Source organism: Zonotrichia albicollis, chromosome 6, assembly GCF_047830755.1.
Source record: "Zonotrichia albicollis isolate bZonAlb1 chromosome 6, bZonAlb1.hap1, whole genome shotgun sequence".
NCBI lineage: Eukaryota > Metazoa > Chordata > Aves > Passeriformes > Passerellidae > Zonotrichia > Zonotrichia albicollis.
The window spans coordinates 32,345,973-32,373,240 of record NC_133824.1 but is presented as its reverse complement, the minus strand read 5'-3'; the positions used below and the strand labels follow the sequence as shown (position 1 = coordinate 32,373,240).

Sequence of the window (27,268 nt, the reverse complement as noted above, 5' to 3'; positions counted from 1 at the left end):
GCTTGCACTTTTGATCAAGAGTATGATGAAGGAAAAATTTTGAAGGCTTCTTGAGCATAAACCACTTACACACACACCCCCACACACCCTTCTCTTGCCAGCTACACAAGTGTCTAGGTCATTAAAACAGAGTTGAGTGTCTCAAGCAAAAATAAGGTGGCCTCAAATGCAAAGTTGCTGTCAGAGGCTATGTTTAGTCTGACTGAAAGGTCTGTAGAGAAAAACAGTGCAGAGGATTTGATGTCAACATCATGGGCATCCCAGGATTTGTTTTTCTTGATCCCAGATTTGTTTTTCGTTTCTCACCAGTGATGGTCCATATTTTATTTTATTCTTTGTAGAACTCTGGTTATCTCCTTTGTATCATGTTGGACAGTAATTAATGCCCTGGACTACTTCAGTCTAGTCCCATTGACTGAATGCTCATTTGCAGAAGGAACACATCTTCCAGTTGAGCCCCATCTGAAAGGAGCCAGAGCTCCAAGACTGTTTCACTGTGTGAACTGAAGCACAGTAAGTAGGGATAACTAGGAGTATTAGGATTAGAGACTATGCTACAATGGGTAACAAATAACTAGCTCTAGCAATAGAAAATACTGAAATGCAAAAGACTTTACAAAACAGGCAATTTCTATTGTTAAATAACTCATCCACAACAATAAAGCATCTCCAAATAATCAACTGCTCTTAGCCCAAGGCTATGCTCTGAGATAGTAAAGTGAGGTTTACCTTGCCTAGAAGGAACCCTGAGAGAGAACACTTAAAACTGGAGGCATAACTGGGTAAAAAAAAAAATCACTGTCATAGTGATTAGATTATTGCTGTATGAATGCAGTTTAAGATCATTTTATTCTTCACCTCTTGGTTTAAGACTACTACAATATTTGCAATATTCAGATGAATCATTGGACTGCTTTTTTAGCTATCCCCCTTGGAAAGTAGTGTAGGACTATGAGCATTCCTCAATTCAAAGCCATTGTTTCAAGTGCTTTTTTAAATTCCACACATCTTAGAACTTGGGACACTGAGGTCAGCCTCAAGGAAACCACCATCTCCCTCTAACGAAATTAGCAGTGCTTTTTAGGCATTTCCTTGGAAATGTGTTAAGACAAAACAGATGCTGTATTCCTGTTATTCCTGATGACTGGCTTTAAGGGAAATAATCGTTTTTTTTAACAACTAGGCAGATAGGAAATCATTACCATTAAAAAATTTTGGCAAGATTGGGTGATATAAGACTGCAAACACAGAGACTGGATCTTTTGAGATCCTTCCTGTCTCATGCACTCAAGATTACTTCAGCTGCAGGGTGTGGAAAGAGGGAAAGGAGCGACAAATTTTAATTATCTGTTTTCAGACTACTTGATATAGGCTAGAAATCTCTGTATGTGTGGCAGACTTAATGCAGGTGGTACAAAGATTATCCCACGTACTGGGATGAAGGAAATGAACCACAGCACCTGTGACAAAGCTCAGAGTAGGCAGTGAACAAGCTTTCTTATGTTGCTTTGTAGCAAATCAAACCCTCTGAGACCAGTTTACAGATTCTGGAGAAGGAAAGGATTAAAGGAGTTGCTGTGCTTGCTTGTTATTACCCAGAAAGCCTTTATCTTTTTTAGAGTCCCTCTCCCTTAATTTTTCATATGCTAGGTCAGTAATTTAACACCTCAAGCCTTGAAAATCCCAAGCTAAAATGACCATACTGTGTTGAATTAGTAGCCCAGGATTAAAAAAAAAAAAAATTAAAAGGCAAATGGGGAGGGGTGGGGACGTGGGAATCTTTAAAAACAGAGGCCTTTTGATCAGAGCAGCATCCTGCAGTTTGCTGTAACTCAAGCTGACCATTCTTACATGGCAGGAATTAAGGACTCCCCCTGCCAGGCAGGGCCCTATTAAAACACAATAGCTGCTTGAAAAGGGTAAGCAAGCTGATATGGATATAATAGGCCACATATTGGGGCCCCTTTCTACTGTGAAATAAAGCTTCTTCTTAGAATTATGAGCTGGGAAGCCCAGCATTCAGGAAGACGGGAAAGGGCATACAATGAAAGACCATAAATAGCCCTGCAGAAGCCCTCCAAGGTGCTTAAGGGAAAAGTAAAGAAGCCTTCACAGATAAGCATCAATCACCCATGACCAGCTCTTTCAGTCTGATCAGGTGCAATTTCAGACTACATGGTGTTTCAGTGAGTCTGCAGAGGTCTTGCTGGTGTAAACAGAGATTTATTTTTTACAGTAGGAAACTGTGTAAGTTGCATACCACAGGAATGGCTGCGTGAACACCATTATAACTAGCTTTTATGGAGAAGACTGCAAGTTGCTACCCAGCTTCCCTCAATAAAACCTGTTTTTTTCTGCCCAAACATAAACTAAATACGTAAATAATAAACCAATCCAAAATTATAACTACACCAGGAAAACTGATAACTCTCCAGCTAATCTATTTAGTATTTGTTCAAAGTAGTCCAACTTGACATTTTGGGGCAAGAAGAAAATTCCTTCTGAACTGCTCTGTAACTCTATATTCTGAGGGTATGGGAGCTGCAAGTCCTCTGTTAGCTTCATTATCATACACCATGATCTCTATTCTTTGGCTTCCTTTATTAACCAATGATTATTTCTGTCCTCACTGTCGTGTTGTGGAATTCATTCACTAGATTTAAGATGCCACAGAAACCATACCATGAACCTGGGCTAAGGGTGACAGGATGGCACAAAGATGAAAAACACTATTAAAAACAAGCCAAACAAGTAGTACTCTGATTTCCTTTTATCTAACACTTCAGAAAGTAGCTATGGAATTGACATCAGCTGGAGATGGATTTTGATACCAAAGCATAAATGTCCACCAAAGGAGGAGTATAGATTTGAAAATTATTGAGGAACTGCACCTATCTTGAACTCCTGAGATCAAAGTAAAATGTCATGTAAAAGCAAATTGACTTTGCAGAAAGTTGAGGCCAAAGCATAAGTACAAGTAAGGGCCTGCTTGCTCCATTCTGCATGAATTCTCCTGATGTAAGACAGTTCCATGTTTAATAAACTAGACTTTTAGTTATTTTAAAAGGTAGCAGCCCAATCATGTTATGGCTGTGGTGACGCACAAAATACTGAAATATAACTGAATACCTGTTCCAAAGAGATTCGATACTGGTGCCATGCAAACAGATTCCCTATTTGCTCATTTCAGCCTTCCTTTGACTGGAGAAACTCAGAAGAAGAAATTTACAACTGGTACTCTGTCATCCAATTCAGTTGCCTTGGCAAGAACTATAGCACATCAAAGACTGAGCAGCTTCCAATATTTTCATCATGGCAACAAGTGAACCTTGCCAAAATTCCCTAATATAGATGAGGTTACATCATTTGACATTAATGCTAACTCTGCATTTGGAGATTGCTTAGCTAAACCACTTTGGGCTCATTACAAGAACTTGGCTACAGTGTTGACCAGCTACAGTTTGTTTAATTCACTTGAAGATACACAATAATATTAAATTTGCAGGACATGGTTATTGCAACTCACTAAAGCTAATGTATTCTGGGATCAGTATGGTTTCAACACAGCACTGCACAGAAAATCTCAGGTTCTCTGAAGACATGCAGATTTCAAGAAACTAGACTTTTTGCTTTTCTTGCTATTGTTTAGTGCTGTTTTTACAGAAAAGGAAGATAAACCACATTTCAAAAATGCATTTTTCAGGCTTACAAGACTTTTGGTGTTTGATATTAATGGAGATGCAGACATAGTTAAGGGATTTTGTCCTGTAAAGGATAAGGAATCCTATTATGGGATCTTATCAGATCCTATGGCTGCAAACATTTGCTGATTTTTACAGTTTCCATGTGTTGGTCTTGTCCACAAGGGAACACCTATATTAGGGAACACATCCTGTTAGCACAGCAATTAGAAATGTTCCTCAAGGTTTTCTGTGATGCCTCAACATTTTGCAGCCTAAGAACAAACACAAAATTCCTTCCAACAACACAAAACTGGGAAAAAACCCCAAACCAACAACAGAAAACCAAACCCCAACTTCAATTCGGATCCATCTTTCCTTAAAGGTATTTCTGGGAAGAAATAAAGTGTTCCTTAAACTTACACTACTTGATTCCAATTTAATAGGAAGCCTTATAGGTTTAGGCAGATGTAAGCCAAGAACTCTAAAACTGATCTCCTATATACATGAAGTAGCCTAGACCCATGCCAAAGTGCTTCATTAAAACAAGAACTAAACCATGTGAGTTAGTACCACAGAGAGAGGTACTGCTATTCATGAAGTTACCATGTATCCAACAGTGGTACTCTTATTGCTGAAAACATCAAAAGCTTTATTGGAGGAAATAATATGTTAAAAAGAAAATATTACTAACAGAAAATTATAAAACTATGCCTTTCATTCTTAAGAATAATTTTTAAACTCCCACATACAATATGGGGAAAAACACCACGTACCAAACTTTCTACGCTGCTATGTTTTTCCAAAGCTGCTATTCTTGAGTGCATTTCCACTGAATTCCAGTTCCCAATTTCATATTACTAAAACAGTTTTCTTCAAAACACTTTGAGAAACTGCAGGAAATCCAATCTTTCAAGCATGTGACCAAGCATGAGGTGAGATTACTGCTTTATATACGCATTGCAGACTATATGCAAAAGACTGTAAGTAGTCCCACTACATCTGTGGTGGATATATCATTATTTATGTTTCTCATCTCTTCCTATATATTCCAACAGTGACTCAGCAAGCACAACTGAGCAATTTTCCAGAATGATGGGGAAAGTTGCTGGTCAAACAGTTATATCAGCATTGAATATCTAATTTGCATCACAGCAAATTCTACTACAAACCTTTTCTCAGTGGAAGATGGACAATATAAGATTTCCAGAACTCCCCAATTCTGACTTGAGGGCCCTTTCATTTCTGCAAGTATAGAAACAAAACCACAACAGAGATGCATGATAAGAAATGCAAGAACAGGGCAGGAACCAGCCAATATCACAGATATAAAATAAAAAAAAATAGCAGACTGATGGAGAAAGTAAAAATAAACAGAAGACTCTGTGACATCCCAGGAATGCACATTGATGTGTGATGCACATTGCCAGCTCCTGTCCAGCCTTTCATCCACCAGTATCCCCAAGGCCTTCTTGGCAGGGCTGCTCTCAATCTGTCCATCTCTCAGCCTGTATAAGTTCATGCATTTAAAGTCACGAAAGCCTGATTTTAACTCCCAGCTTGTATCATATACTTCTCCAATTTTGTACTAGTAATATCAGCAACTATGATGAAAAACAATAAAAAAATTGGAAGCATAAACGAGAGTTTTACTAGAGTTAAAAACTAAAGCTAGAGAGAAGATAGTACATTCAACTCTAGCACAGAGAAAAGGCACAAAGTTAACTCAGATATATATTGTCTTGATGCTTGTACCATTTGCCACATTCCTGGATTCTGGCTTTTGGGAAATTTCTTTCCAGTTTTATTAGCTATCCACGCCACCTGTATGCAGTTGGCTTTGATCTAAAGGAAGCTCAATTTCATGGCACATGTGTTGCATTTCAACCTTCAAGGCTGTAAGAAAAAATAAAATATACCAAATTTCATAAGGTCTCCATAAAGTAGTCAGCCAACTCTTGCTGCAGCTATTCTGAAAAAGACCACAAGTAAGTATGTAATTTCCAGGATGTGAAGAAATAGGAAAGAAGTGGGCAAAGACTGCACTGCTACTCCTGTGGGTCTATACTAGGAGCATCATAATCTGATCACACTGCACATGGAAACTGTGATTACCTCTCTTCAAAGAGCAAGAGCACAGTGCAGGTCAAGTCTGTATGTAAGTGCAGACATCATGGATAACTACCCTGTGCTGACAAGATGCTGATATCCAGTATTAACATTCATATGCTTTGGCAAATCTTGCAGATTGTTTTGTCACCAAACAGTATGAGAAGTTTCTTATGTGGAGTATATTACCACATAGAGCATCACTGGTAAATACTTTCTTTTAAGTTCAATTCTGCTACTGCTTTGCTACAATTGTTCCAAGATAATCCTGTTTACCAAAGAGATTTTTTACCTTTTCATCCCCCTTGTATTTCTTTTCAAGGGACACATCTGAATATCCACTCATCTGTAAGATTCTCAAGTATAAGGTAAGACAATACTACATTTTCTAATATATTGGCAACATGTACAAACTACAGTGGGAATTGTGTTATTGAGATTAATATATGCATTTTTCCAGCTGTTTACTCAACAGCAGTTATCCCAATCAGCATATTTGTCAGGTTAGGACTTGCTGCAATGTTTGTTACAGAGAAATGACTCTGGGAAAATCAGGAGTTCATAGATCCTGGCTGCCATATCAAAATCCCAATGTTGTTACTCCCACAAAGGAATTCTATAATAAAAACATAGGGCGACAGATACACAGGTACCAGACAAAATTCACATAATTTAAATGTCATATAGAGTTATCCACAACCCCCAGATCTTCCATAGCTCTCATACAAAACACATACCCGATGGACAATGTGCATGAGGTACTGAAATCCCATTTCTAAGGTGGGCTGGAAAAATTCAATTACAAGAAAGGGAGTTTGCCCTTCTGACAATGCTTCTCTGTAGAGGTGAGACTGGAAGGCAACAAAGGGACTAATAGAAAGGCTTTGTGTCCATTAGCAACACTCTTAGTGGAGAAATATGCAATTACTGTAGGTTCCCTAGAAAGATTTATCAACAAATTCAGTCCTGCAAATCCATTGTAGTCTGTGGAGAGACACTTTCAAAATATTTCTTTCACAGCAACTTATACACATTAACTGCAAAAGCTCCTCAGAGCTTCTGGCACAAGTGCTGCATCTGAGTTCATATATTCACTCTCTTTGCACTGATAACTGAGAGCAAAGGAGAGGCAGACAGCAGTCATACGCAGTGCCCCAGGGGTCACGGATCCCACGTAAAAGCCTGTCAGGAACCATCAAGCACATTATCCCAGCTGAGATTTGCAGCCCAAAGGGGTGCAGCACAGCTAGGTCATTGACAGCAGCAGCTTGATACTGATCACATGGCTCCGTGCAGTCTTGCATTGAATGGCATCATTTTATCTTTTTCTCTCCATAGCGGAGGACATGTAGGAATCAGGACAGTATTTGAAGAACACATGAAATGTTGTGGGGTTTTTTGCAATTGCTCAGAAGATTATATCAGAGAGAATATCAATATTTTAGGTAATATCCTAAGAGTATTAATATCTCACAAATACTACTGATTTGCCCAAAACACAAAGAACTAACACTAAAAAATCCCAACAACCAATGCCCCTCCCCCAAACAGCTGTACTGAAAAATTCAAATGAATGGCTTCATCTCTCAGAACGGGAATCTGGCACAACTTGTCAAAGCCCTAAGGACCTTCTCGCTACTGTTTTTGCTGTTTGTACTGTAATTGTACAAAGTACAGAGTCGACATTCTACAATGCTAGGTGCTGTAAAGTACATGCAGTACAATATCACTTCTGTCTTGAAGAGCTTACACTATCCTTGCAAACAAGACAAAACAAGTTACTCTGAAAAGGGGAAAGATGCAGAGCAGATGACAGCAAGATGATGGCGGTGATAAGGCCTACATACACAGATGCAAAGAAAAAAGAAAATTGATGGCTCTAAGCTAGCTCTAAGAATCCCTCCTTTTCATAATCAGATAATTCAGCTTATTTCCAGTTGCCAATTAAGGTTGCCTTCAGTGAGTGGCTTAGTTCTCATGGGCATCCCATCTGTCTTGTTCCTGGCCCTTCCCCCCTGCCCTCCTCCCCCAAGGGTATTGAGACATTTTTAAAGAGAAGGACATTATTTACTCTACAGATTTATTTCAGTTATGTTGTACAGCAATAAAGGACTGAATGAGCCAAAAGTTTGTCTGATACCAAAGCCTGTGTCTATGGCCAGAGAAAGCCAAAGGAGCAGTATCACATTTGTCCCTAAGGAAAGAGTTGAACAAATCATTCCAGCCAATCCAGACAGCAAGAGAAAATGAGGTACATTCATTGCTAGAAGTTGATACTTCTCACCATGATAACATCTTCCTTCCCAAGGATCCCAAACTATACAGCACTGTCAGTCTTGTTACTAGGAACAAAGCAAATGTTCCTTCCTGTAAAACAAGGCTCTACACAGTGCTGAGCTGGTAGTTTGAATTGCCAGGCACAAAACAGATCTAAAAGCTGCATCTGACCCTCAACCCTGTCACACACACCACAGATACCTCCTCAGATAAATACTGTTAAATTGTCACATAAGATCCAGCAGGGGAGTTCAAATTAGAGCCAGCAGAAACACTCTTTAGAGGAAAAGGGGATCCAGCAGAAACACTCTTTAGAGGAAAAGGGGATCTCAGCCATCAGTTTGCAGAGTCCAGTGGAAGCAGTGCTACATCTACAAGCTAAGAGCAAGAGGTTTTTCTCAGTCACGCTCCAGCTAGCAGGTGGTCAGGACATATTTCACCAGAAACAAAAGAAGTGGTGTTTTGTGACAAGAATATAGACTCAAAAAAAAAAAAAAAAAAAAAAGTCCATTCCCTTGTCTCCAGTTCACTTGTGTTTGATTTATCAAACAAACAAAGTTATGGAAAAACAGTTTCCTAACCAAGGTAAGTTACAACTGGTTATTATTTCTGAGCTTTCCAAAGAGACTTGAACAGAGCAGCACATCTACCTGCATGCTGGAAGAGAAAGTTTCAAGCAAAGGGTTAGTTTACAAGAAAAGTAAAATGTACTAGTAGGAAGTCTCTTCATCTGTTTTTGTTTTTTTTTTTCTTGCTGGTTCTTTAAGCTGAAATGAAAAAAAGACAGACTTATTTAAGAGCCCAGAAAATATAAAGTGGGATGCTATGCACATTCCCTCTGCGTGATCAAATGCATTAGAATGAGGGCCCTGTTTTTCTTCAGTATAGAAGAGATCAAGAAAACAGGATGATAAATAATGTATAGGAGGAACATGTTCCTTTAAGATATGTTGGCACAGACATCAGGCTGGAAGAAGCAAAGCAGCATTAGTGTGTAATTACACAGAGGGTTTTCAAGAGTCTGCATTTCATGAAGATTCAAGAGCAGAGCTGAGATTTCTCAAGCTTGTAATGAACAAATACCAGTAGCATTTCAGCATATCTATAAAGTAAAGATTAGTCCTAAGAGAGGCATAATTTTACTTGTTTAACTAAAAGATGTGGATTAATTGGCAGAGGGGTGATTGATCCCTGTTCCTGTAAGGGTCAGGAGTGAGCCAGATGGGGGAAGCCTCAAGGTACTCCCAAGATTGAAAGCAGATGTCCACATGATTGGGACAAATGAACACTGGAATAAAGTGGAAGAAAAAACTATCCTTGAAGACTAAAACTATTCTGGAAGGAAAACTGTAGAGATCAAGGTTAGTCCCCTGCAATCAGCAATCACAATGCTAGATGGTGGAGAGAACTGAAATACATACCCAATTCTGTTTCTTAGAAAAAACTGAAATACTCATTGCCAGCAAAACACTTTCTGCTTGATCCATACAGAACTAAATGACTGCATATTTTTCAATTCTGAAATTTCACTCAGGTATGCTAAGTCCCAACAAAGTTTTCTTAATTATCAAAAAAACCCAAGTTGTTGTAACTGGCTCAAAGACTTGAACTTACATGGTAATGGGACATTGCAATGCATGATGGAAATGCCATCAGGTTGCTCTTCAGCAGTGAATCCAGCAGAGAGGTCCATGGAACACCACTACATTGAGAGGTATGCCCTCTGAAAGGAGTTTGGAAAATATCTAATACCTGTCCTTGACAGATTAATTTAATTTCTGAAAAGTTACAGAAGTCATTCTTTTACACCATAAAGACTTAAAAAAAAATTACTTGTTTGGGCCTGCCAAAGTGCCCGCTAGCTTTCTAAACCTGGGCTTGGTCTCTAATTTTAAGTCAGCATAAATAGGGAAAAGACAATTTTAAAAACTGGACATCCTAATACCAAGTCCCTTCATCTCAGATCTGCAGCATACTTCAAAATATGTCCATTCCAATCCTCTACTTTAGAAAAACATGGATTATGGAAAACACTAGGACAGTGCCCACAAACCTTCTGGAATCTCACAAGTTATCTTTGAGCTTGAAGATGCTGAGACTGAAGATCAAGTTTATTTGCTTGGGAAAGAAGTGTAGCCTTCAAAGCACAGCAGGAACAAACATTGAGTGGATGAACAGAAATCTTCTGGGCTCACCAGAGGGCTCACCACTAAGCCCTGGGAGCCAGAACATATGACATTTTCATAATATGAAACTTCACATTCTACACTCATGTTGGCTATCATTTATTCTCCACTTTAAATTAAGAATCCCACATTTCAAACCTTCACAGCTCTCAAAATTACTAAGCTTGTTTGTGCTTTGGTATGGGGACACAGTTTCATCTGCTGAACTCCAGATATTTTAGAAAAGACAAAAGCAAAAAGGAGAACTACTAGTTCTGTATTAGAAAATCAAAGAAAAAGAATCCTTTTCCTACAGGAAATATATAATCCTATATTCCTAGATATATAATAGATAATATTATAATACATAATAAATAATTATATGTTTTATATATATAATATATAGTCCTATAATCCTTTCATGAAATCAGAAACTCCACAAGACACCCACTGTGAACAAGAAAACATTGTAAAAATTGTATCTCTGAAAATAAATGGGAAAAACAGGATCTCCAGCACCTAAGTCAGTCTGAGGGTTTTGCTCTATGATTATGGCTTTGTTCATTATAATGGTTTTGAACCACTACTTATTCTTTTAAAGGTAGAAGAGGAACAGGAAGTGAAAAGAAAATGGTTATCACATCAAGATGAAGAAATACTACAGAGCATTTTGAACAGTTTCACTACGTGAACAACCTCTTGCTCACCATTTAATTTTTGAAGTATATATATGATCAAAAGTTTAGAAAGGACACAGAAGAGTCGATTTGAAATTAGATGCAAGCTAATCTGCAGAGATGCCTCAATGACAATTTCAGCAGGGTATTTCAAAGCCACCTTGCCTTCAACTCCGGTAAAGAAATCCTGTTGCTGGGTGGAGGTCATTGCAATCCTGCTCTTTATCTTTCTTAAGCTCTTGTTTTCCAACTATTTGCTCAGCTGACTAATGTCAGCATTACTTTCTCTGGACAGAAAGCACATAGTTTTTCCCTCAATAATTTTCTTGCGAATTAGTAAGAAGAGACAGTGCTCATGTCCAGTACTTAAGGACTTACCCAGGTTTTAAGGGAAGAAGAGACATCCTATTAAAGCATTTAACAGAACAACAACCACACAAGGATACAAACAATTCAAATTCATACTCAAGGAAGAATGAGTGCTGCTGAAACCAGCAGCAGTCTGTGAAACAGTTTACTTTAGTATTTCTCAAGCAGTTTGATACTAACAGTCCTGACCAAGAGAAGCAGAATTTGGTTTTCCATTTTTTAAATCACTGTTTACCATAGTGACTGCTTTACATGAATGCTTGTCATAGAAGAGGTACTGAACTGTACAAAACTCACTACATTTCCAAAACACACTCAGGCAGCCCTTGACCAACCCAGTAAAATCCAGCATTCACAACATAACCAGCACATGTCCAGTTCCATTCTCCATGTATTCTGTCTGTTTCCAAAAGCCCTCCTCAGGCTGGCCCTATTGGCAGCATCCTGATGTACTTACTATTCAGTGAAGAACCTGGCAATGCCATACTGACTAATATCTTCTCTGTTCTCCAGCAGCTGACTCACTGCATCCTCCATGTATGTGAGGACATGTCGCTGAGCTGCAAATAAAAAACAGTAAGAGACAGAAGTTAGAATATAAGGGGCCTTCCCAGAGCCAGACAAGCCCAGCTGTGTGCCTTACACAAGACATCAAGCATCTGCTTCCTCAATTAGAGAGTGAAGGTTTCTTTCTCCCAGAAATAGATAGCAAAATTCATCACCTAAATCCTGCTTTCCTTCCTGGCTACACAGAGTTAGTCATTAACAGCACGGACCCTTTTTTAGAATCCCCTGAGATTTTGGTATTGAAGGAAGATAAGGAGCTGTGAGGCAGTTTCACTGGAAAACGCTTACTCCAGAGGAGTTCCTGATCTCTGTTCTGGGACATCTTTCCTACACAGATTGTCAATGCTGTTTTGATGGGGCTGTTGCAGAGCTTTAGGTGTTCTTTACTCTCCCCTCTATACCAAAGCCAAGTAGCTTTAAGGTTGCTTTGTAAAGGTTTCCTCCTGAAGGTGCAAATAAAAGTACATCTGTTTCCAAACAAGCATCAGTGAATGTGGCAGGTGGGGAACAGGTCTGAATGCCAAGAGAGATTTACACTGCTCAATAGCCAGTCTCAAATAACTGCCTGGGCCAAACACGGGAGAATTTCAGAAATGGTGGATCTGCCAATGCCTCACCACAGAATGACACTCACTTATAAGACTCCTGAGTAAAGACAGTTTGGTGCAACACAAACTGTTTTGCTGCTTCTACAGGGGGCAGACTGTACAAAACAAGCATTTGCCAGGGAGGAAGCAGCACAGATTTACCACTGAGCCCCTTTGATGTTTTTGGCTAGAAACCAAGCTAGAGCAACAAAGAGCCGAGTCTGAGGTGATGTGCCAGCCAGCAAGCAGTAGACTTTCCAAATCTACAAGTTCAACAATCAGAAGACAAGTTACAACGAACCCAGGAAAATCATTCCTAACCTGGAAAGCACACAAACCCTGTTCCCAAACCACACACCTCCATCCTAAACACGTATCCTACTGTACCTTTGCAAGTAGTGTCGTGTCCTAAAAAGAGCAGGAGAAAACCCTTAGGGAACATAGGAAAGGCAAGGGCTGTTCTTGCTCCTTGCCAATCTGCTCCAGACTTGGCAGAATCACCCCCTCACCAGCAACTGGCCAACCTCAGACCCACATCAATATTCTCTAAACCATTTTAATTTGTGTTTAATATCCTGGTAAGCATCAAGCCTGTGCCACTTGATACACAGCATGGAAGGCCCTTTCATCTTAGTGTGGGGTGGACTTCAAGAGCAGCCCGGAAATGATTATTCCCAGTGGATACAGTGATTAAAAGTATGCGTGAATATTGATTGCTATCAGGGGATTTCTCTGCCTAGAACACTTTTCAGGACAATAGTAAAATTGGTTAAGCACACCCTGGAAAATACCTTGCAGCTGATAGCAACATGGTGAGCCAAAAGTTTAAAGATATTATCTGGCACTAAAAGATACAGGGCGTAGCTTTATTTAATTATTTTAATGCAAAGGAATAAATTTAATTTATGTGAGTGATTAAAGAAAAATAGCTCTGCGCACCTGTGTCCCCCGAGGGAAGAATGAGTCCGTGCAGCTCAGTCATAGGCTCAAGATAGCAACAACTGGGTAACTTTACTTCAGCCCATCCTTCCTCCCTCCTCCTGAAGCAGTCCATCTCACACTCAGCAATTGTCTCCCAAGGCCCCTCTTGAGGTGTCACATGTACCAGATTGTGCCAGGAAATGGTACTAGCAGACAGATTTCCACTCATCTCAGCCTGCAATAAACTTCAGCTCAACTGCAAAACCATTCTCAACACTTTGTGGGGAAGTGTATACTCCTTTCATAGAATAGTCCCTATCAATGAACCATATTTCTCCTTAGAGTCATAAACCTCCCCTAAAAGCCTTTGGGAATAGATAGGCATGGTCCCACAGTGCTACACAGCACAATGTAGCTGACCTCTATAATAAATATCTTTGAATCTGCTCCTGGAGAATAAATTAACTTTCAACACAGAATTTTAGACCTTTCAAAATGTACACAAAAATACACAGGTCATTATCGAATACAATTGCATGTAAAAGGGTATTTCTCTTAGGATTTTTGTTGCATAGCCTAAGGATCCTGGCGAAGAGCCTCTATACCTATTTCCCAGAAGAGTGGGTAGAGGTGTGGGGAAGGGAAGAAAACTATGAGCAGAGAAATTAAAAGAAAATAGCACTTTAAATCTCCTTGAGAAGTCTCTCTCTTTGTCCCTTTGGCTGTTGTGCTCTTTCCAGGTAGCACAGTTCACACTGCCAAACCAAATTCCAGCTCTGGCTTCCTGTTCACTGACTGCCCAGTTCCATGGAACGATGCGAGTAATATGTTTTATAACCCAACTAATGTTGTGCTACACAGGAAAGTCACAGAACAAAATGTAATTTGCAGACAGGTTTTAGCAGGCTAGAGAGGCAAAATAAAGTGCCAGGAGTCTGCTTATAGCAAAAGAGTAGTTCCTTAATTTATACAAATGGTACTTTCCATAACAAACACTGGAACCATACCGGAACATTAACCGTTTATGCAAGCATAGTCAAAAATCTGTGGAGTTCTAGGCAAAATAAATGAGATGATTCATACATTTAATAGATTTTGAAAATTCAGGGATAATGATGTACTGGTTGCTCATATTTTGAGGCCCTCTTTGCAATAACAAGGCAGCAAGTCCAAATCAGAATGTAAAGCCCAAATACTCACTGTGCTATTACAGCTTTCTGTCTCTACTAATTTTCTTCCTGACAAAACTCCAGTATACTGCAGTTTCCACACAGGAGGTGTTACAGCAGGACATCATCCTCAGCATTTGTTTGTTTCAGGCTTATTGTAACAGAAGCTGCCTACTCATACAGAACTTTCCAATGCAGCCTATATTCTGTAAATACAACAAAAATTCTCAACTCTGAAATCCCAAGCAAGTACCCCAAAAAGGAAATCAGTGTGCCTGCCACATTCATTTGGTAGCTGCCACTCTTTGCAGTTGGGTTTCACAAAGGAATCTGACAGAGTAAGTTCACAGAGGATTTTTCAGGCAGCCCATAACCTGATATTAAGTAAATACCTCTTATCACTAAGCCACTAGCAGTGATGTTATACTTGGAGCCTCAGTGCAATCAGCAGCAGCACATACAGCTCCTCCAAAGCTGCCCCCTGCAGCACTTAAGAGAACAGCCTGTGACACTCACATGCTCACACCCCCCCATCACACACATGCCCAATGTTTAAAATGAATCTTTGGAATGAATGCACTTTTGGGCTGAATGCAAATTCAGGGCTGAGCAGGGGCTGTTCAATTCAAATATGGCCAGGCCAAGTCATACAAGTACAAGGCACAATGGGGATTACATCCACAATCTCTATGGATTTCTCTACAGCACATTAGACAATCATAACTAATTCCATTTAGCCATAACCACACCAAATAATTTTGCATATGTATTTAAAATAGTAAAAATAGTCTTTTTATAAGCTACCAAATTACTTGTTTCAATCTTCTGATAAGAACAAACAATCCACTACTTTGTAGCTTTGATTACACATGTTGTAAGAACAAGCATTGATACTTGAAAAGTCTTGAAGGAAAATTTCATGCATATAATATCACTGCACAAAACTGAATATATGCACTGACACAATACTGTGTATATGCAATGGTTTTACTATCCAAGTGGATAACTCTCCAGGAGACACGACTTCTTCTGAAACAAGAGCTGCCTATCAAAGCAATTTGTTCTGTATGCACACAGAGGGGCTTTTTTTTTTTTTTTTTTAAGTTGGGGTCATTCCTGGCATAATTGAATATGCTGAAAAATCAGGAGTGGGAATTCCTGGATAAGACCAGCTTTTCTTACTTATTTGCCTCCTCCTCCTCAGCTGAAGTGCTGAAAATACACACTGCTTGATGCAATTAACGTTTTGATTAATTTCAGTTATCAGAAGCTTGAGAGCATAACAAGCTTTAATGGACCTGGAGTATTTCTGGTATTTTTAATCTCTGAGAACATATACTGAAAGAGTATTTAGCTATTACCTTATGCTCTCAGAGTATTTGTTCTAAACTGCAGCTTAACTAAAGACTACCTTATTACACACATTGGAAAGACACATCCATAGTAATATAAAATAAATTTCATGCAAATATTACCAAAACAATAATGATGCAAGAGAGAAATAGTGAGGATATAAAGTGCAACAACAAAATCTCATCAACTCTGGAAATTTTTCCAGCATCAATGGTTTTTCAGGATGCTCATTATAATCTTTTCAGACATCATTAAGGACTTAATCTCTTCAGATATTGCTAAGAAACGGCCTGGGAAAGAGAAGTGAGTGAACGAAACAACCTAAATGCCACATCTCTGTACTGTCATAGTTCCTTCCAGCTTTGCATAGCTTCAGAGTGTAATTTCCTATTAACCCCCAAAAGCAAAATGTTTTTTGAAGGACAGAACATTTAAGTACAAGTAGACCTTGTGATACCTGAGGTATCACCCAACATGAGACGGAGCACATGCCAAGGGGTCACACACCATAACTGCAGCACATTTCGTATGTTCCAATTTTCAAAACCACTTTCAACAAAAAATTTAAGAAACATTTCCATTCATAATTTACTCTTGACCATAGCTGAGAATTTGGTTCAAACAATGAGCATAATACTGCACACAGAGTCACTTAATTGTGTAAGTCCTTCCAGCAGACTGCTTCCTGCAAGGTGTCATACAGCTGCTAGAAACCACCCCCCACCAAAGCAAATCGTTGAGCTACCTTCTCTTTTTTTGTTTGGTTGGGGTTTTTGGAGGTTTTTGTTTAAATCTAAAATTATTAATTGTGGAAGAAATTGTCATTTCAGTTTGTTATAAGGCATTAAGCAGCCTAATGGTTCCCTACCTATTCACGCTCAGAGGGACATATGCAAAGGACTGTACTCTCCAGTTGTGGAACTCTACCTAACTGAGGAGCAGATTTCACCTGCACCTTTCAAGTTAAGGTGGAAATCCTGTGGTGCAACAGCAGTATGGTGGTGAAATCTCCATCTTTTGGACAAAGTATTAGACTGACTCTAAGAAGATTCAACTAACATTGCATCTTGAGCTCTTGAACACCGAATCTTTAAATATTGAAGATTTAACTAACATTTCTATACGCAAACTCTTACACATTATTTTCAACTTACATTATAGTTGTCCTACGTGTACAATAGAGCAGGAAATGAAACTTTTAAATAGGCATTCTCTTCTCTTTTTCTAGACATGAGATCTTTAAGTCACAGTGCTCCACAGAAGTTCAACAAATATCTATACTACCAGTGTCAGCTGGTAGCATAGAGAACCAGTGTCAGCTGAGATGTCTGGATAACAGTGTAGCTTATGTGCTGATTATGCTGTTAAAGGAAATTATTGTATTTGCACTTTCCAGATCAATATTTCTTAAAACTGTTCAGAAGAAGAGTAAGCCTTAGGCTTCAGCAAAGTCTCCACACAACTTCTCTCTTGGGAGCTACTCAGTTTTGTAAAAGAATGTATACTCTTTCTAATCATTAAACTCAAGACCTTTTATGAGAGAGATGAGGAAACACAACTGTGTTTCTGGCACTTGATAGGCCCATGCTTTACTGATAAGGCACTTTCCTAGCAGAGTATTTGCATTCTTACATGCCTTATGTTGGCAAGGAAGGACAAGAAACAACATCCTGAAGCTGGGTAGTAGAAGGCAAGAGAATACATAGAAAATATAGAAGTTTGGAAATTTGCAGTACTCTACAGCTTTTTCTCCGTAACAGCAAATGGGAGCAGGGAAGTAATACAATATGAGGTTCTGAGACAGCTGCATGAGCAGAACAATACCCTAAGTGCTCTGCTGCCTGCTATAAATAACTGAGCAATCACCAGTTATTAAACCATAATGAGGAAGCCATGAAAAATGTCTCAAATATGCCTCATTTTGCCTACTGTAGGTTCAGTCTCATCCATCAAATGAGAAACACATTATCATCACTATAACCAAACAATAAATGCTGTTTATTCAGAGAAACTACTGTTTATAATGTCCTGCTTGTAACAACATCATCTGCACTGTAGCCTTTCTGCCAGTTCTGCAGACCTCATCTCCACTCCCATTCCCTAAGTAATGGTCATCTCTTTTCTTCTACTTACTGTCTCATTGTGGCATGAGACGTGTTGCCCTGATTTTCATAATCCACGAATGTTGGCATAACAAAGCTTTGCAATTATTTTTCATCTTAAGTGAATATTAATTCTCTCCCTGATCATTTCTGTTTTAACTCAGAACTGCTTTTATTTCCCTCTTAGCATTTCAACTGGTTGTAGAAGAATTATCTCAAATAGAGCAGGAAATAAAACAGCAAGTAGCACATTATGTTATTCTGGCTGCTCAATTTATGTGATGGCCTGGTTTTGATAATGGGAAAGAGAAGAGGGGAAGAAGAGTTTGGGTGAGTTGCCCATTCCAGCTCAGAAATGGCAGGGTCACCTGATCTGTGAGGGTCAGAGAATACCTTAAGTGGCAAGCTAAGGCAATGCAAGTCCAGAATGAAATTACAGAAAGTGAAATTTATCACAGCTCCTTACAACCCCACTTCAGACACTAACAAGACCTTGAGGTGCACAATAGAACAATCCAAATAATGGTGACTTCAGGATGCCAATGTAGAAAACAGAAACGCAACTCAGAAAAACATGTGGGGAGGTGTGTTTGTTTGGGGTGGGAGGAGGGGGAATTGGGGGTTGTTTTGGTTTGGCTTTTAACCATTTTCCTACTGCTAGTACACACTAAACTCCTTAGGATCTGTGAGCAGTTTGGCAAGTTATAAAGTCTCATGAAGGCAGAAAAACTAGTTTTCATAACACTTTTAGCTAACAAGAATAAGCTTCCTCCTCTAATAGACAACAGAAACTGCAATCTAAACCCAAGGTATACTAAGTAAAGAACAGAACAAACTCTTATGCAAGTCATTCTTCACCCTAATATGGTCACATGTCTTTTTCTGACACATGTCAGAATAATTTAGAAAGTTGTACAAAATGAATTCCAAATCAGCATGCGGAACAGAGATAAAAGGAGGCTCACTTAAGTGACTAGTAAAGCTGCTTGCACCTAACAATCTTGTACAGATAAGAAATCTCTCTTGTACATCTCACATCTTACCTTCAGATGTGCAACAGAAAACCGGGGTTTTTTTCACACTTTAAGTATTTTTAGTCTGCTTCCTAGATTGTTTTGAAACTTGTCAATCCTTACTGACAAGTTTCACACAATTAAAAGGGCCTATTTTATTAAGAACAATTACAAGAACCTGAAACCACATTGGCTCATTAAGAAAAATAAATTTTACAGGTTTCAACCTAGAGCCACTCTGGAAAAGTCATTAACTATTAGCATGTAGGTTAAAAATAGTGAAGTGGTGTGACAGAACAAACCCAAAGGGTGTGTGTCTTGTGTGTCTACATGGCACTGTGATGCTGTTCTCAAACACCCAAAGCTCCACAACTGAAATCAGCAATAACAGCTTCAGAAAGGTGAGTCCCATGACAGCAGTAAATAAACCTATTTCTGCCTTGAATTTCCTTGACACAGAACAGCATTGCAGTTATGCAGGTATGCACAAAACACCCTAACAGCAGCCTAGCAGCAACAGCACAGTGAGATTCCATTCTAAGATTACTTAGATCACTCCTTTGCTTAAATGGTTAAACAAAAGTCTTTTAGTCTAGTACCCCCTGCAAGACAAGTTTTCCATTTACAGCAGTGCTTCTGCACTCTTGTTCCATTTTGACTTACAGAAATGGCAAAATTATGATGGAACAAGAAGCACAAAGCAATCCAATCCATTCCTGACTTCCAATGTACAAGAAAACCACAGAAAATTATGTATACCTTGATAAGAGTTATTACCAAACAATCTCTTGGGCCTAGGAAGTAATGGCTGAAGAGCTTCACTCCACAAATACTCTCTTGAACACAATCCAAATGCTTATTACTCGTAATTCATCTCCTCCTCAGCAATTAAATGAAGTCATACTGACTTTATTCCATCCTAATTATTTTTATTTGACACCTTAACATCAAACCACTTTGCTTCTTAGATTCCTGGAACATCAAGCCGTTATGGGCAGTTTAAAAAGGATGTAGTCTTCAAAGGAGTAGCCGCTTCGCCGGTTAAAAGATTTTCATTTTATGTAGGAAACAGTATCGATGCTACCTTATTTCAGAACAAAAGAACAGCACTCCTTCCCATTGCTGGGAAACGAGCACAAAATAAGGGTGCTCACCTAGATCTGTGAGCAAAACAGGCTGGCAATGGGTGAGGTCTATCACAGAAAGGCTGGACGCCGCTCGCTATTACATCGCCAAAGCGGACAGGGGAGGAAGGAGAGGCAGCTCAGCTCCGGCCGGCCGCCCGCGGAGACCGCACCTCCGGGCACCGGAGGGATGAGGGACGCTGCTGTGCTCTCCAGCTCAGCGCCCACAACCCGCTCTGTCACGGCCCGGCGCTGCCCGCTCCCCAGGCAGGGCGGACACGGAGCCGCTGCGAGCCCCCTCAGCCCGGCCCAGCCCGGGGCCGCTCGCCGCAGTCCCCGGAAAGGACGGGCCGGGCGCAGCCACCCCGGCCCCGCCGAGCCCTCCCCATGCCGGGCCCCGGCCCACCGGCACACCAGGAGGAGAGAACCCTCAGGAAGCGTCCCCGCCCCGCCGCGCCGCGCCGCTCCTCACCCAGGTACTCGGGCCCAGGCAGTGAGAGCCGCTCGGGGCTCAGCATCCTCCTCCTGCCGCTCCTTCCCGGCTTCCGCCCGTTTCCAAGGCGCCCGACGCTCCCGGCGCTGCTCGGCCGCTCGCCCCGGCTGGGAACACGCCCCTCGCCGCCACAGTTCCGCCCGGCAGCCCCATCGCCCGTGCCTTCAGGGGCTGGGGCAAGGCTGGGACAGAGCCCGGGGAAGGGACAGCGCCCGGAGCCCGCTGACAGCGCCCGGAGCGGGGGCTACGCGGGGGCCGCGGTGGGCGATGCCCAGGGCGGCTGCTCCGGGGCCGAGGGACGCCTCAGAGAGGGGAGAGCGAGTGAGCAGGATGTCCTGAGGAGCTGAAATGGCGAGAGGAGAGGCACGTGTAAAGTCATCCTGATTAGATTCAAGTTGTCTAACTTAAGGTGTCTACTGCTAGGGGTTATTTAGGACTGCAGCTGTGAGGGAAAGATCTTGTTTTGAAGGTGAATTGTAATAAGTTAAAATCATACAATATGCTGAGTTGGAAGGGACTCATCCGAATCATCGAGTCCAGCTCCTGGCCTTGTGTAGGACACCCCAAAAATCACACCACGAGCCTGAGAGCATTGTTCAGATGCTTCCTGAGCTGTGCCAGCCTTGCTGCTCTGACCACTTCCCTGGGTTAATGAAGTCAATGTGTAGCAGCTTTGTTCCAGAGAGCAATGACTGAAAGTGTGGCCAAGGAGATCCTTCAGAGTTGTGTCCTTCTGATCATACTATCCCTGAGCTGGAATTTCTACATCCCTTGTGCTCAGGAGAGGTAGGTATAGGGATCCTCAGGAATTGTCCATTCTGTAGATTCAAGTGGAAGTGAGCAGAAAAGACCTGAGTTGCAGGGCGGGCTCTTTCTGTTCTTGTCTGGGAATGGCCATTGTACCAGGGATGTACGAGTGGCAGAGCGCTTCATGTGGCTGGAAGCAAGCCTGCTGGACTCCTCTTTCCCAAAAGCTGATGTGGCTAAAATTCCCAAATTACTCTGCCATTTCTTTCATCACCATTAGAAAAACTACCAGCCCAGGATGTAATCCTGAAAGTATTACAAAAAAACCCAACCAACCAACCAACCAACCAACAGGACTGCAGGTGTTTCTGTGTTTTAATTGACAAATGCAAAAGAACATAAATTAAATGAACCATTTGTTCCTGCATATGATCTGCCTTTATTCCACTAGAGAAAAATGCTGAGACAGGCAACTCAACTTTAATCTATATTTAAAGGACAGCCACATTTAAAAAGGGCAAACAAGATGTTATAACTTAACTGTTAATATCCCACATAAGATTGCCTGGACCTCTCCTTTGTTTTTTGTTCTGTCTTTAAGAGCATATGGCTTAGATATAAATATTTCAAAGATGAGCCGAGAGAATAGTTTAGGGAACGGACAATGAGACACTCCAGCACGAATGATTGAAAAAATGTAAGATTGCCTTAAAGAGGATAAATGTAACATATGAAATTATGTTACCTAAAATTATTTGTACTAAAATATGAAATTATGTTACCTAAAATTATTTGCACTGCAATGAAACTCACTCAAAACTCCAGGTTGTTCAGTTTGGCACTTTTTGCATTCTGATATGGGCTATAAATTTAAATATGGGATTTTCTCAGTAATAGATACAATGAGATCACAGAATGCATTGATACATGATATTTTTGAGCCCAGAAATTCAGCAGAATTTAGAAAGGAAGTGGATTCAAGCAGAATGAGAAAACACATGATTATGTTGTTACACACATAAGCAGTGTCCCTGGTGTTTAAAAAGCTCTTCTATAATGCGGGTCAGCTGAGCTGGTAAGAGCCTTCCACAGGTTGTGCACTGTTTCCTTTTGTTGTTTAAACCATTTCTGTAAACCAGAGTTTAGCTTTGATCAGTATTTAGAACACTGATTTACAAGAGACCTTTAAAGCCCAGTTTTGAATATTACATATTCTGACATCTCTGTTTTTTCCTTTAGAGTGGTTTCTCCTCTTCTCTTCTCTTCTCTTCTCTTCTCTTCTCTTCTCTTCTCTTCTCTTCTCTTCTCTTCTCTTCTCTTCTCTTCTCTTCTCTTCTCTTCTCTTCTCTTCTCTTCTCTTCTCTTCTCTTCTCTTCTCTTCTCTTCTCTTCTCTTTTCTCTTCTCCTCTTAGTCTCTATGGGTTAGACTTTCTTATTTCCTTCAGACCAGCTAAAGGAAACCTTTTGGACACTGGTCCCGTTTGCAGTTCTAATAAGAGTAAGTTTCAGTAGTAATGGTGCCTGACTGTTAACCAAAAGAAAATTATATAAAAACAATATGTCATTTTCAGGCCATTTATAGACTTTCCTGTTTACTATTATTTCTCCCTTGGCTTGCCAGAGCCCGGATTAGGTGATATAACAGCTCAGCAGCACTTACCTGTTCCCTCACACTCATGACCTGAAAAGGGAGAAATGCTGCCAGCCTGGCCATAGGTGTTAAGTTTGTTTTACCAACTTCATTTTAGAACACCAAACTAATGCATTTTAATAAATTCAGAAGGTTTTTCTGGGCCACTGGAAACCATCTGGAGGTTTAATAGCTGCCCCCAGAGGGGCACATCTAACAAGGGCTTAATGCTCTTTTGAGCCCAGCTGGAAGAATGATTGTGAAGAAAATTTTTTTTTGTCACAGTCTTGGTAGATTATCAGAGGTACAGATCTCACTTCAGGGCAGCCTATGGAGTACACTTTTACCATCTACCCTGGGAATCACTGTGGTGCTTACATCTAGTAACTAAAATTGCTGCATTTTGTTTACCAGGGACATTTGGGCATCCAAATCAGTCTTTCAAGGAGGATCAGTTGGATTACATTGGTATATTTTGTGCACACTCTCTTTCAGAGTTAACGTGATCTTGATCTGATTTAGCTTAATTCACTTTGAAGAGTGGTTTAAGGAGAGTTTCAGAAATCATATGTTTAGTAAACTGGGCTAACTTAGTTATATAAGAGTCCGTGTGACCACAAGTTTGAAAATAGTTAGTGGTGTAATTTAAATTACGTCATGAAATAAAATGTCTTTATTATGTTAAGATGCATGGACTGAAAATCTTTTCTGTTAAGTTTTGTGTTTCTCAGCAACTTAGCTAAAATCAGATTTCTGTTTTTCTCCAGAAACACATACTTTGCCCCCACTATATTAATTGCTTAGCTTACTCTCTGATACTCTCTTAGCTTACTCTGCTGATTTTATGTTCATCTTCCTGAATTATACCATCAATGTGAAACTGAAATATTTTCCTTTTATTAGACAAAGTTATCCTGAGAAACAGCTCCTCTTTCAGAGAGAGTATTATATAGAATTATAAACAGGACTAGATAGCAAGAACCAAATTCCAGAGGAAATGCCTTGTTTTAAACAGATTGAATCACTTTGCCTGGCTTCTTTAACTTTTCTTGGAATGAAATGTTTCAATTGCTTAGAATTTTAACAATTATTACTATGGTAGTTACAATACAGCCTACTGGGTGTATTAGAGGAAACAAACTCTTTTTTTCTTCAGGTGACTGATGGAATTGTTGTTGCTACAGTGTACAAAGAACTAAGCTGTGGGCAGTGTTTGGAATTGTTCCATCTGACTGTGAAATCAATGTAAGACAGTTTCACAGAAACACTAAGAAAATGTCTCTAGCCTTTCCTGTTTATCCTTTGAGCATCCAAAGCTTTATCCTGTTTTAAAACATAGTTAGCTAGGAGCCTGTCTCATGCAGAACTCAGCTTTTTTGACTTTGATAGTGCTTTGTGTTCTTCGAGGCTTCCCACGTATTTTCCAGATGAGCTTTTCCTTGTACATAATAATTAATGAAATTGCAGGTGTGATAACAAAAAGACACATGAAAAACAAATTATACTGTGAGGAGAAAAACATTGACTTAACTAACTGTCAATCTTTATTGATAATCTATTATTTTGGGCACATTAGCAGAGATAAGTTTTGAGGAGACATCTGAAGAAATGGAGAATAAGGAGTTCACATGCTATTATTTATGTAAATTATTGGAAATCTTGTAAGGGAAATTAGCACTCTATTTTGTAAGTAATTTAAAAAATCAATGGTACTGAAGCTGGATGATTCATTCATGAGTCAGTTGCAAACCCATAAAAACCTCTCATTAAATTTTTGATTTAATAATTATTTATATGGATTATGACCAAACTCTCTAAACACATACACTAAAAATAAGATTATCTTAAATAAAAAGGGTCAGCCAATACCAAAAATTATGAAATTACATGATGAAATCCATGTTTTTATATTGTTGGTCCCTCAGAAGTCTTTTACAGAAAAAGATCCAGGACTTCTAGTGCTTCTCCTAATCTGAGCCTTCTCAAACTGAATGAACTCTTTGTCTGGTTTACTTATAGCACAGTGGTTTTGCATGAGTAAATTAATTAATTTTCCCAAATAATGCAGTATTAATACTACCTCTTCAGGTAAAACCTAGACAAACAGATTGGACTTAGGCTGTTCTTTAAGATCTTCAGAGAAATAAAATTCATCAAATTTCTCTCTCCTAGCATCTGCCAAGATGAATTCTGGAAACAACTGTGTTTTTCAGCTAGTGATAGATAACTTAACATGGTAACAGCAGCAGCTCTCTTAAGTAGCCAGCATTTGTACCATTACAGAGCTTAACTGTGACACCAGTAATTGTACAGCAAGTCTTGAGTCAGGAATATACTTAACTAGTAAGATGTCATAAGCATACAGGAAACTGTCCTGTGAACATGATGCCATCATAATTTTTATTTTATTTACTAGTTTAACTGCATTTTAATCTGGATTGCTAAGATTTTATTTTCCCTCTTGAACTGGTGGACAGAAAAAAGTAAAGGGAGATCTGATCTTATTTTGAGATCTGTCTGTGTTGTTGATGATTCAGGTCTAAACAAGCTCCAAGATTCTTGTATTTTAAATACAAGTTGGTGAGAAGAAAAAACCCTTGAAATATTCTTCTATTCCTCAGCCATAAGAGTACTTTTGAATTTTGCATGATGTGCTTATGAGAAAAGGGAATAGTAGGGTGACAGATTCTGTGGCTCAGGGAGGCCACATGTTTGTTTTCAAACCAATGGTAGCTGTAAGTTGTATAATAGATTCCTGGCATGCATTAAATGCAATGTCCAAATTCTGATTTTGAGTTTAGTGTTTAGTAAGCAAAGTTGGCTTTTTTTGTAAGAACAAACTGCTGAAAGACTCTCCTCCAGTTTTTGTTCCCATTATCTCATCAGGAAGGAAAGGACAACATCTTTAAAAGTACTTAAGTACCAAGTGAGTGACCCTTCTCTGTTGGAATGCCGCCCCACTAATGATGCAGAGAAGAAAAACAGCCATTTCTGGCAGAGTTTGCAAGATCTGTCATGCCAAACAAAAAAAAAAAGAAAAGTCTAAAATGCCTGGTAAAAATAAATATCACTATGAAATTCTGGCATGGGAAGCATTTCTGACAGCCAAGACTTAGCTCGTCCTGGGGGGTAACCCAAAAAGGCCAGCGATTTTTATTCTTTGCTTCTACTTATCGAATGTTCCTTGCAAACATAAGCTGCCAGACTCTGTTATCCATTAGACAAGGTGTCTGTGTGAGAAAATTATAATAAGTAAATGGCTCTATGTATGTGCAAGAGAGCAGGCAGATCTAAGTGGGAGTGAGCTGTTGTGTCTGGGGATCAAGTGAAGCCGTAACTGTGATGGCTGCAGTGGCCAGCTCCTATGGGAAAGGTGTGTAACTTTGTGCAGAACTGACATTAATCACATGCAAAGTACCCTGAAAATATTTTGCCTTATAACATCTGCATGGAAAAGCAAATGATGAAATCAAGGGGAAAAACCAATAAAATGGAAGAAAGTGGAGATCACAGATTCATTAAAATAGTGGAATTCTTGCTAAATTCTAAGTCTGTAAGCTACACAAAAGGGCATTTGGAAGACAGCACTGCAGAACCCTGCCACTGTACAGGAGTTGCAGTCAAAATATTTTTCCAGCAAAAACACACATCCGTAGCCTGGTGATTCACTCCATCATATAGGAGGACATAGTGGTGAATGTTTTTTTCCTTTTTGCTACATAATGCATAAGGTGTTTTCAAGAGTAACACCTTTATGGACTCACTAGAGTAGAAGATAGAGATCAGATGATTATATAATGGTTGGAGTACTTAGGAAGAGAAGCAAATCGCTTAGTGAGAGAGAATATAAACCAACTGAGACTGAAACAGTAAATGAAGATTATGGCAATTAATTCTAAACAGAATAGAGGAAGCATTGAACATTTTTCAGAATATAGTAGAGAATTAAGACCTAATTAAGTTTTATCTGAGGAACATTTTAAAATTTTGCTTTGTTAACTTTAGCATTCTAGTTTCTATACCACAACAAAATAGATTGACCATTCTGCATTTGAATCTGATAATAACATTAGATATTAAGAAAATATTGTTAAAGTTCTAACTTTAAGTGTTAAATTTTACACTGTGTTAGTGAAGGAAGAGGGTGTTCCTTGAGTATGTAAAGTTTAGATGTGGATCCGAGTTTCAAGTTGTGTGGCTAGAGTCCATTTCTAATATTTACTAAACATACTCAGTGAGCTCTAAGTTATGTGAAACAGAAACAAGAGAAACCTATAGTCCCTAT

At 39.5% G+C, this 27,268-nt stretch overlaps 1 protein-coding gene across 1 annotated transcript in view; it reads right to left on the bottom strand.

Annotated features, from left to right (window-relative positions):
* Positions 1-20,900, bottom strand: part of CSTPP1 (centriolar satellite-associated tubulin polyglutamylase complex regulator 1) — a 79,592-nt gene extending 58,692 nt beyond the window's left edge. Inside the window, exons 1-2 of the mRNA XM_026794617.2 lie at positions 20,586-20,900; positions 11,735-11,837 (exon numbers count right to left, since the gene is read on the bottom strand). Of these exons, the coding sequence (XP_026650418.2) occupies positions 11,735-11,837; positions 20,586-20,631 (149 nt within the window). The 5' untranslated portion in view covers positions 20,632-20,900. The remainder of the gene's footprint in view (positions 1-11,734; positions 11,838-20,585) is intronic.
* Between the last annotated feature and the right edge of the window lie 6,368 nt (positions 20,901-27,268).